Source organism: Dipodomys ordii, unplaced genomic scaffold (genome assembly GCF_000151885.1).
Source record: "Dipodomys ordii isolate 6190 unplaced genomic scaffold, Dord_2.0 Scaffold86, whole genome shotgun sequence".
NCBI lineage: Eukaryota > Metazoa > Chordata > Mammalia > Rodentia > Heteromyidae > Dipodomys > Dipodomys ordii.
In genome coordinates, this window is record NW_012267302.1 from 2,760,091 (window position 1) to 2,777,159 (window position 17,069).

Below are 17,069 nucleotides of genomic sequence, written 5' to 3' on the forward strand. Positions count from 1 at the left end.
TGGGTGTTGATAGGTATTGCATTGAATTTGTAGATAGCCTTGGGAAGTATTGCCATTTTCACGATGTTAATCTTTCCAATCCAGGAGCATGGGAGTTTTTCCCATTTTCTAAGTTGTGTTTTGATTTCCTTTTTCAAGTTTTTAAAGTTTTCATCATAGAGGTCCTTCACTTCTTTGGTTAAGTTAATTCCTAGGTATTTTATTTTTTGGCTCACATAATCTTATCTCTAATAAACTACTTAAAAAAAATCTGGAAGTGGTGCTGTGCCTCAAGTGGTAGAGTAAAAGAAGCTCTGGGATGGTGCCCAAACCCGGACTTCAAGCCCCTGGACCAACCAAAAAAAAAAAAAGTTGACTATTACTATTTTTTTTAATTTTATTTTATTTGTGAAGATACTGTACAGAGGGGTTACAATTACATGGGCAGGATAATGTGTACATTGACTATTACTATTTTGAAAGTAAAAAAAATGACAGGTAATTATCCCCCCTCCCACCCCCTGGTCCTGGGGCATGAACTCAGGGCCTGGGCACTGTCCCTGGCCTTTATTTGCTCAAGGTTAGTACTTATCACTGGAGCCACAATGCCACTTCCGGCTTTTTCTGTTTATGCGGTACTAAGAAATTGAACCGTGGGCTTCATGCATGCTAGGCAAGCAATCTACCACTCAGCCACATTCAGCCCTAATTTTTTAAATTTTAAGTAGGAAATAATCGTACCTATGTAATTTTGAATAACATTTTAAGATTTTTTTTTTAAATTATAAGAATTAGATGTTAATATCTATGTTTTAATTGGTATCTAGGAATTACACCCAGGACTTTGTGTTTGCTAGACAAGCATTCTACCATTAAGCTACATCTCCAGCCCTAAATTACAAATATTATAATATTAGCATTTCAAAAACATTTTCACCACTGTGACTAATATTATAGTGAGTACTTTTGTGAATATTAGCATTTCAAAAACATTTTCACCACTGTGACTAATACTATAGTGAGTACTTTTGTGAATATTGTTATTCACATTTGGCATTATTACTTATAGAATGTATTCTCAAAAGTGGATTTTAAAAATTATGACATTTTGGGGCTGGGAAGGTGGCTCAGTGGTAGAGCACTTGCCTTGCATGCCTGAGGCCCTGGGTTCGATTCCTCAGCACCACATAAGCAAAAGGAAAAAAAGCTGGAAATGGTGCTGTGGCTCAAGTGGTAGAGCGCTAGCCTTGAGCTGAAGAGCTGAGGGGACAGTGACCATGCCCAGAACTCAGGCCCCATGACCACCCCCCCCAAAAGGAATTATGACATTTTCTATTTCCTCATACAGATGATTTTCCAAAGAACATGTATCCGTTTACATTACCACCTACAGGGTATAAAGCTATTTCATTGTTGTATTCTGCATTATATATTATGTTTTTTAAATTGCTCAATAACATAGGATGACATGTTCTAATTTCAATTTCCTGGGTTACTAGTGAAGTTGCAGATTTTCATATTTTATTTCTAGGGTCAGTCATAATTAATTTGAATGTTTTTCTCAAGCCCAGTTAACTTTTTCTTTTTCTTTTTTTAGTCTACCTAACTCAATTCCTGTGCTTCAGGTAGCATTTTAGAGATATAGTAGGTTTTTTTTTTTTTTTGTTGGTTGTGGGGCTTGAACTCTGGGCCTGGGCACTGTCCCTCAGCTCTTCAGCCACAATGCCTCTTCTGGTTTTCTGGTGGTTTATTGGAGATAAGAGTCTCACAGACTTTCCTTCCAGGGCTGGCTTTGAACTGGGATTCTCAGATCTCAGCCTCTTGAGTAGCTAGGATTACAGACATGAGCCACCAGCAACTGGCAGCAGTTTTTAATTACAAAAATTATACATATATATTCTTATAGACAATTTGCCCCATGAAGGTTAGAATGTGTCTGTGACTTTAAGCATCACTATCCCACAATACTGTGAAATTTGTGAAATTATGTAATTACAATAAAAAATTTGCAAAAAAATTATATATAGTCTCTATTACTTCCTCTTTCCTCCCCTTCTTCTCCTTTCTCCCTGCCCCCGCCCCATGCCATTTTCTTTCTTTTTTTTAATTTAAGACAGAGTCTCTCAGTGAAATCCAAGGTGACATTGAATTTTTTTTGTGGGGGGGCGGTTGTTCATGGGTCTTGAACTCTATGTCTGGGTGCTGTCCCCAAGCTTTTCAGCTCAAGGCTAGTGTTCTACCACTTGAGCCACAGCGCCACTTGTGATTTTCTGGTGGTTAATTGGAGATAAGAGTCTCGCTGGCTTTGACCCACAATCCTCAGATCTTAACCTCCTGAGCAGCTAGGATTATGGGTGGGAGCCACTGGTGCCCAGCTGGCCTTGAAGTTTTGATCCCCCTGTCTCAGCCTTCTGAGTGAGTGCTGGGATTATAGGCATGCACCACTATATCTTGCTGTCTCTCACTGTTCTCAGTGATGCCTTCAAATTACTCTAAAAAAGTGTAACCTAGCGTTGTATTTGTAGTCTATATTGTTATACAAGTGTTTTGTGGGAGCATGTTATGGAAGCAGTCTTAAGAATTTAAAAAAATCCAAAAATTTCCTTTGAATCTAGAACTTCAATGATAGATTTTTTTAAAGGTATGTTTCAATATGCTTAATTAGTAGTTATATAAGTCTGAGAATTTGCATATGGATTTTGAATATCCTCTTACAGGTTGGAAAAGAGACTGTTCAGACCACCGAGGATCAGATTTTGAAGAGAGATATGCCACCGGCATTTATTAAGTGAGTAATTTAAATAGTCTATTGTTAAACAGAATAATTCTAGTGGTAGAAAGAAAAAAATAGCTGATTCCATGATAGCTTCTGTTTTTTTTCTTTAATATAAAACTTAAGTTTACAGTTGAAATGGTCAACTTTCAGTACATATTTTTCTTACTATGTTGATTTTATTTTTTTGGTATTGGACATATTAAGCAAGTCCTAAGGAAACGTAAAGGGTAAAACAAGAGACCCTCTCCCACACCCCCCCCCCAAATAAAAGAAGTAGAAGTAGAACTTATAGAAGCCAGTAAAGATGAGGTAAGACTATTAAAAATAAATAAACAAGGATACTATTAAAAACAAATAAACAAAGATTTGAATAGACACTTCAAAAGACAGGAAATCCAGTGTCCAATAAACACACAAGAAAGTACACTTCTCATTAGTTATCAGGGAACTGCAAGTTATTATTGTGATGCAGCCGGCAATTTGTAAGGATGTGAAACAAGCAAGTGGAACTACAATTGCTGGGAATGCAAACTGGTAAAACCATTTTGGAAAATAGCTTTGTATTGGTAAAGAAGACAGGTTTTTTTTTTTTTTTTTTATTTTGGTTGGTTGTGGGGTTTGAACTCTGGGCTTGGTCGCTATCCCTCAGCTCTTTAGCTGCTTGAGCTACAGCGCCACTTCCGGTTTTCTAGTGGTTTCTTGGAGATAAGAGTCTCATGGACTTTCCTGCCGGGGCTGGCTTTGAACCGTGATCCCAGATCTCAGCCTCCTGAGTAGCTAGGATTACAGGTGTGAGCCACCAGCACCTAGCTAGAAGATAGTTTTATTCCTAAGAATATTATTTAGAGATGCTCGCTCTTCACACATGCGTACTAAAATATTTGTATCAACTTTGCTCATGATGACCCCTCTGATCTATGTAAAATGGAAGAAAATAATCATTGTATACACATAAATTATTGACTATAAATCATAAAAAGGAACAATAATTTTTCACTTTGAATGTCTAAGTCTTATATGAATTTCACCTTAATTTTTATTTTATTTTAATTAATTTTTTGGCAGTATTGGAGTTTGGCCTTGTCTGCTAGGCAAACAATTTGAACCACAGCCTCAAACCTTTTTGCTTTTGTTCTTTTGGACTTTGTACTGATATCCTCTGATCTCAGCCTCTTGAGTAGGATTACAGGTGTTCATATATTTTTATCCTCCTTGTTTTCTTATTTTTATTGCATAGATGCAGATATAAACATTTATTTCTAAAATACTTGAGTGAGTACTTCTACTGAACTAGGTGTGCTTTTTGTATATGGGAATAAGGTAATGGAAGCACTTTTTTTTTTTTTTTTTTGGTTGGTCATGAGGCTTGAACTCAGGGCATGGGTGCTGTCCCTGAGCTTTTTTTTTTTTTTTTGGGTCCGGTTGTGGGGCCTGAACTCTGGGCCTGGGTGCTGTCCCTCAGCTCTTCAGCTCAAGGCTAGCGCTCTACCACTTGAGCCACAGAGCCCCTTCTGGCTTTTTTCCTTTTGCTTATGTGGTGCTGAGGAATCGAACCCAGGGCCTCAGGCATGCAAGGCAAGCGCTCTACCACTGAGCCATCTTCCCAGCCCGTCCCTGAGCATTTTTGATCAAAGCTAGCACTGTACTACTTAGAGCCACAGCACCATTTCTGGTTTTTTGGCAGTTAATTCGGAGATAAGAATCTCATGAAAAAAAAAATAGAATCTCACGGACTTTCCTGCTTATCTGGCTTTGAACGGCGATCTTTAGATCTCAGCCTCCTGAGTAGTTAGGATTACAGGTATGAGCCTGGCTAAAAGCATTTTTTTTTTTACTTTTGTTTTTGTGAAGCCTATTATGTATCTTCTTTTGTCTTACCTTCATTATACTGATGACCTCCAAGGTTTCTTCCAGCTTTAAACAGTACAAATCTACTTAGTTTATGTATCTGTCAGTTAAGTGTTATTAAACTTGCATTTATCTTAAATTAAAAACATATCTTTAAGCCAGGTGCACTAGGACTGTATTCTCAGCTGCTTGGAAGGCTAATGCAAGAGGATCTTTTTTTTTTCTGTCCATCATGGGGCCTGAACTCTGGGCCTGGGCTCTGTCCCTGAGCTCTTCAGCTCAAGGCTAGCACTCTACCACTTGAGTCATGACTTCCAGCCTTTTCTGCTTATGTGATGCTGAGGAATGGAACCTGCAAGGCAAGCACTCTACCATTGAGCCACCTTCCCAGCCCCAGGAGAGTCTCTTGAGCCTAGAAATTCAAGACAGCCTGGGAAACATGAGGAGACCCTGTTTCCAAAAAAACAATGGACAAGTAAAAGCTCAGCCCAAGCGTGTTTCAGGTTGTCCTTAACCTGGAAGGTACAGAGCATGAGACAGTAGGGATTTTCAATATCAGGGAGGCAGTTGGGCTTTATGATCTTTCAAAAAATTTCCTTCGGCCCTTACAGCCTAATGTACAAAGATCATTTGATAAGAAATAGATTTTTGTCTGTAAATTCATTTCTACTCATTTCTACAGATAAATCTTTGAAATATACTGTGTTCTCACAGGCTTCCTTGTATTTCCAAATTATATTACTTAAAAACCCAAACTTGGTTACTGGGGCACCAAATTAGTAATTTAAGAGGAAGAATTTGGCTGGCTTTGCTATATAAACTTTATTTCAGAGTACTTGAGTAATCCCTAGCTGATGAGGAGTATTTTAACCAATAAATGTGGAAGGAATGACAGGCGGAATGAAGAAATCACTACTGTATAACTTTCAGTGACAGTTGGTTTATGTAAGGGTCATCATGGATGAAACCATTGGTCTCTATGGGGATTTGGGGAGGAACAATGTATTAGGACCATCTGAAAAATTTACTGGGAAGTTTATTTTAAAACTATGTCACCTAATTAGCCACATCTGAAACTTTACTTTAGCCTCTAGTATAAACAACAATATGACTGTGGTTGTCAACCAAATTTGGAGACGAATAAATAACTCCACAATGTGAAGCTGGATGGTTCTTTATGTTTTCTGACTTTTCTAACTGAAGCAGAAAATACTAGATGCCTTGTCTTGAATGGGGAGGGGACAGAGAGGGAAACAGATGGAAGCAATTAATGACATCCTTGGAATTGTTGAGTAGGACATTCTTTTGGGCTGTTTGGTTGATGTTTAGAAGTTTCCAGGGCATGACTGATCTAAGCTTCCTCTGTAGTCTTAACTTTTACAGGATTTCTAAATAGTAACTGCTTAGCAGCCCTAAGCAAGAAAATAAGTTTTAGAAATTTATTAGTGGATCAGTCTCCTAAAAACATTAGCATGGCAAGGCTAGAGAAAACCATGATTATTGGCCTGTGTGTAATTCTGACATGAACATGTGATATATATTTAATGAATTTCTCTGGGAGGATATGATATTGTTAGAATCATGAACTATTTGTGTGACTGTAGTTAAAGGCATATTGGAAAGTGGGTTTAATATGAGAAGTGATGTATAGATAGAGCATCCCTAATTTGAAAATTCAAAATAAAAAAATCTCCAAGCATTTTAGATAAAGGCTATTCAACTTGTATTTGAATTCTTCCATAAGGGACTTCCAGCGCTGAAGGGATTGTAAAGAACCACTTTAATTTTGAATGAGATTTGCATTGTCACATGAACACTTTTTCATGGGTGCTTTGTGACTGTATTGGCAGATAAAATTAATAATTTACTGTTTGCCCAAGATTGCAATTGGAAGCCACACTGTTATGTGAGAGGCATACAATTGCATGATTGCTATGGAAACTTCCCTGATAGTCACACACTATACATAAAATAGCAGCAATGATGTTTTATGAAGCTTTTGGTTAGACTTGCCCCACTGGAAGTCATTTATTCCCTTAACAAACTGCCAGCAGCAGGGTCAGCTCCTGTGTTCCATATTAGTATTTTGTATCATTATCACTCATCATTATTGTCATCATTAGCCAGCTGTAGTAGTAATTCATACTTACATATAATTGGTTGACTGTTAGTCTAGACACAGTCATTACTTAATTAAGCATTTATTGATTGACTTCTGTTTGTCTAGCATGCTCAGTGTTGCATAGTATATTGCAGCTTCACCAGTGTACAATGAATGATCACTTGTGGGATGTATCAAAGTCTTTCATTAGTAGTGTTTTTTTTTTATTAATAAAGTACTGAAGTTTACTAATACTTAAAAAAAAGAAAGAAACTGACCTGTAGGTGGCAGTAGGCAGGGTTAAAAAAAATTTAAGCCAGGCACCGGTGGCTCACACCTGTATTCTAGCTACTCAGGAGGCTGAGATCTAAGGATCGTGGTTCAAAGCCAGCCCTGGCAGGAAAGTCTGTGAGACTCTTATCTCCAAGTGGCTTAAGAGGTAGAGCACTCACCTTGAGCTGAAGAACTCAGAGACAGTGCTCAGGCCTAGACTTCAAGCCCCATGACTGAAAAAAATATTGAGAATATTCAAAGTCAGATCTGTCCCTCTTGTTTCTGCTTACCATTAAAAAAAAAAACCCAACAAACCCAAACCTCTCATTAAAGTAGAATATATTATTTTTGCTTTTTATTGTGTTTACTTTTATATGTTTTATTTTTCTATGTATCATGGAGACACAAAGGTGGAATCTACTAGAGATATTTAAAAATATTTGAAGGAGTTTCAGGTTCAAGAGCTGCAATGAAGGTTTATTTTATAAAAGGGATGCAGAGAAGGCGAGTTCTCACTGTAATAGGAATCCTGTAAGTAACTCATAAGGTCTGTGAGGAGGGTCGCCATCATGGTAGGGTAACAAAGCTCAATGGGGAGAGTTTTGGTCAAGTGATGAAAGTCTTGAGAGCTTTGTCAGTGGTTTTTCAGAAAATTTGTAGAGAATTGATAATAGATGCTAGTCTTGTAATAAGGAGAATAAGGTACATGTCATGCTTCCTAGATTCATTTTCTGGTTTGTGTAAATTTGCTTCAGATTATTCCTTATTGGTGAAATATGTTCATGGCATTTCACTTTATTTGCTTTGGAAAGATTGCTTTTGTAGTATTCAGTAGAATAGCATTGTAATTCCTGTAATGGAGCAGACATGAATGAGGAAGGCAGTTCTTGGTTCTTATCCAAGAGTGTGCTATATCTAAATGCATTAAAAGGTGTCACTTCTGTGGTGGTCTTGTGATATAAACTCCTGTTGTTGGCAGGGAAATGACACTTGCACTTAGAACTGTGAATTGTTATCATGTTCTGCCTCAGTGCTGCTCCTCTGAATCATCAAAACTAAAATTGACTCCCCAGCCTGGATTATTTTTGAAACTTCTTGTAATGTCTAGGCCTATCGAATGAATGAATGTTCCAAAAATACTATGTAAAAGGATGCCCTAGTGCCATATGTTTGCCATTAATCATGTTCTTGGAGAATTGCCGTGCTGTAACCCTTAAGCTAATTAGTTAAGTACAATTATGATAGCTGCTTGAAAGGTTTTTTTTTTTTAACACAATTTGTATTGAGGTACAAAGAAGAATTTTAAAGAGATTAAGTATGCTTATACTTAATTTAGATTTCTTTGGCCTGAAGCATTAGTGTCAAGTTTTTAGATCACTATCACTCAAACCAATTTGTGATATAATTTGTACTTTTAAACACACTTGTAGGTGAAAGTGACCAGAATTATCTTTCTTTTTTTTTTTTAAGTTAAGAATTAATGCTTTAATCATACCATTTAGTTTCCTTTGATTGTCTGGGGCTAATGTGTGTTTCTAACATTTCAGGTATTTTGGTTTTTTTTTGGTCGTGGGGCTTGAACTCTGGGCCTGGGCGCTGTCCCTCAGCTCTTCAGCTCAAGGCGAGCGCTCTACTGCTTGAACCACAACGCCACTTCCGGTTTTTTCTAGTGGTTTATTGGAGATAAGAGACTCACGGAGGCTGGGCGCTGGTGGCTCACGCCTGTAATTCTAGCTACTCAGGAGGCTGAGATCTGAGGATCGTGGTTCAAAGCCAGCCCGGGCAAGAGAGACCGTGAGACTCCTATCTCCAATAAACCACCAGAAAACCGGAAGTGGCGCTGTAGCTCAAGTGGTAGAGCACTCGCCTTGAGCTGAAGAGCTGAGGGACAGCACCCAGGCCCAGAGTTCAAGCCCCACGACCACCACCACCAACAAAAAGAGACTCATGGAGTTTCCTGCCCGGGCTGGCTTTGAAGTGCCATCCTCAGATCTCAGCCTCCTGAGTAGCTAGGATTACAGGCATGAGCCACCAGTGCTCGTCTAACATTTCAGTTTTTAAACTGCTTTGTGATCCTTTCCATTGCTATTATAAGGGATTTTTGACCTTTGTCATGGATGACCAAATTTTTCTGAGATAATCATTCACATCTGCCAGCTGTCTCGCTGCAGTTTTGACCTTGAACAAGTACTCAAACTTTAAATAGATCACCTTTGGACTCAATACATTAAACTTAGTTGTGTGCTACTGTTCTGCACTGACTTGCTGAAAACAAAATGATTTGTGAAGTTTGGAGTCTTTCAATAATGAGTGGATTCATTTTACTCATTTGCCCAGGAGTTCTAAACAGCTTCACAGAGATTAAACTTTTGGTTTACTTTCTTTTTTTTTTTTCTTTTGCCGGTTGTGGGGGCCTGAACTCTGGGCCTGGGTGCTGTCCCTTGGCTCTTCAGCTCAAGGCTAGCGCTCTACCACTTGAGCCATAGTGCCACTTCCGGCTTTTTCTGCTTATGTGGTGCTGAGGAATCGAACCCAGGGCCTCAGGCATGCAAGGCAAGCGCTCTACCACTGAGCCACCTTCCCAGCCCCTTTTGGTTTACTTTCTATACCCTTCAAGATTGAGAAACAAAAAGTGCTCTTTAAACTTACATGGCTATAGGTGTGGCTCAGGTTGTTGGGCATGCTTATCAAGTTTGAGGCCCTAAATTTAAAAGTTCAAACATGTGATATTATGTTTCCATTATTAAGAGGCAAATAAAACCCATATGATTTTTAAGAACTCAATTGGATGCTGATTATTGAGCATGGTGCATATATATTTTCATTTTCTCATGCAGTTCTGAGAACACCAGTTTTAAATACAACCCATTTAAACCCATTTTATAGCTGGAAAGACTAAGGTTTGATGACCTTTGACTCAGTCAAGGTCTAGGTAAGTGGCAGGACATGGCCATTGGTGAGCTCATGGCTTTCCCAGTGTGTTTTTGCTACAATGTGACTTTCCAAAAGAAAGTGTACTGTTTCCCCCATCCTTCAGCCAGTACTCTGTTCCACCCTTAGATGATAACAATTTACACTTTCCTTAAGTGCTTCCCACAAAAGGAATTAATACAGATGTACTTTATGAGGAATATGGAGCATGTGTATATGAATGCACATATAGTTTAGCTTTTGTTATCTTAATGTACATGTTCTAGCAAAGAAGGGTTTGGTGTTACCCTTAAGGGGTTTTAATTGTTTTCAGTATGACTCACAGTGTTTCAAATTTTTTTTCTTCTCAGTTCTAATGAGGTATAACTGACATGAAAAACATGTAAATTGTATTCTACCATCTAAGATGTAGCATTGCTTTTACAATTTTTGTTTTGTGTGTTCACATGCAGTGTCTTGTATTGTCACTGGCCTTGCTAAGAATAAGAAGGTCACTCTGCACTGCTACATTTTAAAGAAATTGGGACAGGGAAGGGGATACTTTGTAGGTAAGGTCTGTAAGATCATCTAGCTGGGAACACAGGGCTGGAACAGCATGTTTTTGCTTTATCATGCACCGTGATAGGGTGAGTTGGTGCAGTGTGCACTTGCTACTTGAATTAGATTAAAGCATGTCATTGTACCCTGTGTTCCCTACTCCCATTAAACACTGTAACTATGCCCTGGACCTTCACTCAGATGACCAATGGCTGAGGGTCCTTGACCTTTCACAATGGCAACTCCAAATACAAAGCATATGAGTTATTACTGAGATACCACAGGAGTTTTTCTGCTGTTTTTAAGTTTAAAAAATTGTACCAAATAGCTTGTAATTAAAAGGAAATTTGATATTCATACCTCTCCCTGAGTGTTGCTATGTTCATATTTATTTTTGTATGTATGCAAAAAGCTCTGAGGAGGGATTAGACAGATGATACTTTGTATCTAAGGGGTACTAGAATAGCTGAACTTCGGTTTCTATTTCCTGAAATATCATTCATTGGGTCAACAGTTTAAAACTTACATACCTAGTCAAGGAAGAGTTTTTTAAGATTTAATACTCATTTTCACATAACCTTTAGCTGACGTAGACTCTGATATCAAGGAAAAGCTTTTTACTCAGACCTTATATCATGAAGGCCTTAGACTGCAGTATAATCTTCAAGTGTATGCAGTCACACACAAAAAAAGAATGTCTTAAAATTTAAGAAAATATTTATCACATAATCAAAAGGATTAAATGTAAGCATCTAAACATATCACATCTTTTTATGACTCTCAGTGTCTCCTTCCTACCCTTGCCCCTCCTCTCTTCTCCCTTCTCTTCCTTTCTCCTTCCCTTCTCTCCCTTTTTTTCTTTTCATATTGAGGTCTTGAAGTGGTAACTTTGCAATTGCTAGCCAAGCAAGCTATCACTGGTGCCACACCCACACTTCAATCTCAGTGTTTCTTCATTGGCGGTGATCTGGGCCTTTCCTGATCTCTGAAAGACCCTACTCAAGTAGAAAGGAAAGGAAGATCTCAAGGATTAAGAAGAGCACAAGGGAGTATGCTTTTATTTCAAGGTCTTTGATCCATTTGGAGTTGATTCTGGTGCAGGGTGATATGTACGGATTTAGTTTTCTACAAGTGTTTAACCAATTTTTGCCAGCACCATTTACTGAAAAGGTTGTTTTTCTTCCATTCTATTTCTTTAGCTTCCTTGTCAAAGATTAGGTGGCTATAGGTCTGTGGGTTCATTTCTGGCTCTTCAGTCCTATTCCATTGGTCCTCAGGTCTGTTCTTGTGCCAGTACCTAGCTGTTTTGATTACTATGGCTTGATAGTAGAGTTTGAAATTTGGAATTGATATTCCTTCAGTGCTGTTCTTTTTTCTAAGGATTGTTTTCACTATTCGGGGTCTTTTATTGTTCCATATGAATTTTTGGATTGCTTCTTCTATTTCATTGAAGAATGAGGTTGGGTGTTGATAGGTATCGCATTGAATTTGTAGGTAGCCTTTGACAGTATTGCCATCTTCATGATGTTAATCCTCCCAATCCAGGAGCATGGGAGGTTTTTCCACTTGCTTAGCTCTACTTTAATTTCCTTTTTCAGGTTTTTAAAGTTTTCGTCATAGAGGTCCTTCACCTGTTTTGTTAAGTTTTATTTTTCGTGGGGCTATTACAAAAGAGGTTGTTTTCCCGATTTCAGCTGTACTCTTGTTATTGGCATAGAGGAAAGCCATTGATTTCTGAGGGTTAATTTAATATCCTGCTACTTTGCCAAAGTTTCTGATCAGCTCAAGTAACTTGGAAGTGGAGTCCATGGGGTTCTTTAAATACAAAATCGTGTCATCTGCAAAAAGGGAGAGTTTTATTTCTTCTTTCCCAATTTGGATCCCCTTTATGTCTGCATCTTATTGCCCTACCTAGACACTCTAATACTAGGTTGAAGAGGAGTGGAGAAAGTGGACATCCTTGTCTTGTTCCTGAATTTAGAGGAAATGCCTTTAATTTTTCACCATTAAGTATAATGCTCGTGTAGGCTTGTCATACACTGCCTTTATTATATTGAGCAATGTTCCATGGATTCCTAGTTTTTCCAGAGCTTTCATCATAAAAGGGGTGTTGGATCTTATCAAATGCTTTTTCTGCATCTATGGAGATAATCATGTAGTTCTTATCCTTGCTCTTGCTGATGTGATGATTTATATTAATTGATTTGTGTATATTGAACCAGCTTTGCATCCCTGAAATGAATCCTGTTTGATATCTAGGGCTCCTTGACACAGCCCGAAATTTTCTTAGTAGAGACCCAGAAACAACAAATCAAAGAAAGGTTGGACAAATGGGATTGCATGAAACTGCAGAGCTTCTGCAAGGCAAACAACATAGCTTAGCAAGATCAGTAGAAAGCCCAGGGACTGGGAGAAGATCTTCACTAGCCACACAACGGACAACGGTCTCATATCTAAAATATACTTAGAACTCAAAAAAATAAATTCCCCAACAACAAATCCTCAGACACAACTGCCTGATTAGTAAGTGGGCTAAAGCCTTAAAGAGAATTCTCTGAAGAGGAAATAAGACTGGCCAATAGACACATGAAGAAATGTTCAACTTCTCTAGCCATAAAAGAAATGCAAATCAAGACAACGTTGAGATTCTATCTCACCCCAGTTAGAATGGCTATAATCAAGAAATCTAGTAACAACAGATGCTAGAGGGGATGTGGCCAAAAGGGAACCCTACTTCATTGTTGGTAGGAGTGTAAACTTGTTCAACCACTTTGGAAAGCACTATGGAGGTTCCTCAAAAGACTCCACATAGAGCTCCCCTATGACCCAGCAATCCCACTTTTGGGCATTTACCCAAACGATCACAAACAAGGTCATACCAAAGCTACCAGCACAACTATGTTTATCTCAGCATTATTCACTATAGCTAAGATAGGGAACCAACCCAGATGCCCCTCAGTAGATGAATGGATCAAGAAAATGTGATATATATATGAACACAATGGAATTCTATGCCTCCATCAGAAAGAATGACATTGCCCCATTTGTTAGGAAATGGAAAGACTTGGAAAAAATTATATTAAGTGAAGTAAGCCAGGCCCAAAGAAACATAGGTCCCATGGTTTCCCTTGTTTGCAATAACTAGTGCCTGTCTATGACAAGCAGAGAAGGTCAAAGGCTATGCACATATGACCATATGAGATGAAGTTAACCAAAATGTACCCCAAGACAGGGACACAAGAATTTTTTTCTTTCTTGCTATTGTTTTTAATGTACTTATAATGCACTAGGTGATTCTTTTGTTTCTTTTGTAAGTTCTTCCCCCGTGATATAACCCCTGTTTTTGTATTTGATTCTGGTGTTCTGAATCTTGTATGTATATTTTTGTAATTTGGGGAGGGGATGGGGTATAGTGGAATGCTTAAATGGGGATGCAGGTTGACCCATTGTGATGATGAGATATACAGGACACTATGTTGAAAATGAACTTTACAATGGTGGGGGGGAGGAATTGGGGAGGTGGGGAGAGAAATGATGGTAGGGGAAAATCAAAGGAAATGTACTCATGACTCTACTCAAGTAACTGTAACCCCTCTGCACATTATTTTTACATACATACATATATATGTATATATATATATATGAAAAAGAAAAAAAAAAGAACACAAGGGGAGCTAGGGATGTAGCACACTGGTAAAGCTCTAAGCTTTATCTTCAGAATCACGATAAAGAAGAGGAGGAGGATAAAGAGGAAGAAATTGAAGAGTAGACCCAGTACTTGAGAGGCTGAGGCAAGAGGCTGGAGAGCTCCACGTCAGCCTAAGCTACATAATGAGACCTAATCTCAGAAAAACAAAACGTAATCAGACAAAATAAAATAGCTCTAATGATTAATTCTATTTGCCAAATAATTATGCCAGTTCCAGGTAGGTTGAAAATAGCAGTGAGGGGCGCTGGGAAGGTGGCTCAGTGGCAGAGCACTTGCCTTGCATGCATGAGCCCCTGGGTTTGATTCCTCAGCACCACATAAGCAAAAAGAAAAAAAACCGGACGTGGGGCTGTGGCTCAAGAGGTAGAGCGCTAGCCTTGAGCTGAAGAGTGAGGTATAGCGCCCAGGCCCAGAGTTCAGGCCCCACGACCAGACCCAAAAAAAGAAAGGAAGAAAGGAAGAAAATAGCAGTGAGGGAGGTGCTGGGTTCAGTGGCCACGGTGGAGAAGGCCTTACTGATGAGCTATTTGTCCCTTAATGTCCTTCCTCACACCTGTTTCCTTTTCCTCCAGTGCTGTTGGTGCTATGTTTGTAGTCTTTCTCCAAGCAGATGTAAATACCTGTTTTTTTTTTTTTTTTGGTGCATTAGGGGACTCTGAAGTCCATGAAATCATAGTTTTAGGTGTTTGCTCCATAGTACTTCAGTCTTTAGAAAACAGAGCAGAGAGAGACAGACAGACAGACAGACAGGCAGACAGAGACAGAGAGAGACAGAGAGAAACAAAGAGACAGACAGAGACAGAAGAAGAGAAAGAGAAAGAGTCTATGTGTGAGTGAAAGTATTTATAACCTAAGTGTCTATACTAAGGTCAATTTTTACTTTTATGCTTTTATTAAAACAATAAATTTAATACAGGATGTGTTTTCCCCACCCCTCCCTGACATGATTTAACTTGTTCAAAGTTTCTGTTTTAAATTGTGGATCAAAATATGTCTCAATAGACTCATTAAACTATCTCATAATATATATGTATATTATCTATATGTATAATTTATTTTGTGGTAGTACTGGGTCTTGAACTCAGGGCCTCTTGTCATTTTTGCTCACATCTAGCTTTCTAGTAGTAGAGCCATGCTTCTAGTTCCTGCTTTTTGCTGATTAATTGGTGATAAAGAGTTGGGGGGGGGATATGTCTGCCTGGGCTAGCCTCAAACCCCAATTCTCAGATCTCAGACTCCTGAGTAGCTAGGATTATAGGTATGAGCCATCACTGTCTGGCTCTTTTATATTGTTTTGACTGAATCTTCTTCCTTTCTGAGGCTAAACCAGTGAGTGGGATATGATGGCTGATTCTTACAGAAATGGACAGAGATTGGCTTCAGAGTTGGGGAGTACCTATAGTTTGTGATAGTATACTTTTTTCCATATTCGAACCACACTTATATATGCATCTGTATGTGGGGGGGGGCAGAGGAGAAGGAGACAAGGAAGGGAGAGGTGAGCGATGATGAGAAAAAGAACTTAGATTTTGTGAATACAAGAACAGCACAATGGTAGAGTACTTGTCTAGCATGCACAAGGCTGTGGTTTGATCCTCACTATCCCACTAAAAAATCAGCTTAAGGGTAAATCTCTTGATTAATTATAATTAAAATTACCTAGAGTTGAGGAATACCTCTTACATTGTTTCAAGTTATATCAAGTGGTAATTGTGGAAAGAATGGATTATAAGTAAAGACTGAGCATATTTATGATTCCATGAGGCTGTCATTATTGATCATTTAATCTGAAGCATAAGAATTTTCTGTTACTTGAGGTTGAAGACTCAAAAGTAGAGGAAGCCTGACCTGTACTAGTTGATTGAAATGAAGTATCTAAGTTGATATCATTGTATATAGTCAAGGCATATTATGATTTAAGAAAAATTTTGATCTTATCCTTAGTTATTACCTAAAATTCTGATTTCTATTTTAAAGTAATCACTTTAAGAATAGGCAACTTGAATGTTTAAATAAAATCACATTTTCCACAGACAAGATGGACTCCTTCCTGTTTCTACTTGCTGGTTAGTCATAGTGGGATTTGTTTGGCTTTTATGAATGCTATTAAATTTTAATGTACAGATCAGATGTTTTATTGCAGAAAAAAATGGTGCAGTGTCTGTTCTGGCCCTATCATTTTACCACACAAGGGAACCATTAGTGGAAAATCAATTTGATTCCTCCCAACTTTTTCCATTTGAGGTTTTTTTTTTTGTTTCCTTTCTCCATAATGATTATTCCTAGCATTTTTTTTTTGAACTGAAAAACTTCCATAGTAACTGGGTCCTTGCTAATAGATGTAGTACTGGAGTTCTATGATGATATGTTTGCTTGCCGTAATTTTGTCAGGATTTGCCTCTGTGAGGTGAAAATGTTGTAAGGAAACTCAGTTGGGAGAAACAGAGAAGCCACCACTAAGAGGCCAAATTATGAGTCGTTATTGGAGAGCCAGAGGACTGCTGGTGTTTTCTTGTCACAAAGACCAACAGCAGCAAATGCAGTTAGCACAAAGTTTATATAGGCCAAAACTACATAAGGTGTGAGGAATTAAACCTGACAGTTGAGGACACTTAAGCCTAATAGAAGTGTTAAATAAAAGCAAACCATCTAGGAAAACAATCAGGGGAAATCAAGGGCCAGTTATCTAGGGGAAGCACAGACCCAGTCTCCTTACTTCAAAAATTAATTCAACAAGGGGTTGGGAAGGTGGCTCAGTGGTAGAGCGCTTGCCTTGCATGCATGAGGCCCTGGGTCCGGTTGTGGGGCCTGAACTCTGGGCATGGGCACTGTCCCTCAGCTTTTCAGCTCAAGGCTAGCGCTCTACCACTTGAGCCACAGCACCACTTCCGGCTTTTTTTCTTTTTGCTTATGTG

General features: G+C 38.5%; 1 protein-coding gene across 2 annotated transcripts in view; it reads left to right on the top strand.

The window, feature by feature from the left end:
* Vcl (vinculin) overlaps nucleotides 1-17,069 on the top strand; it is a 115,714-nt gene that overhangs the window by 35,187 nt on the left and 63,458 nt on the right. For both annotated transcript variants that reach the window (XM_013025628.1, XM_013025629.1), the window contains exon 2: nucleotides 2,697-2,767. In XM_013025628.1, the coding sequence (XP_012881082.1) occupies nucleotides 2,697-2,767 (71 nt within the window). The remainder of the gene's footprint in view (nucleotides 1-2,696; nucleotides 2,768-17,069) is intronic.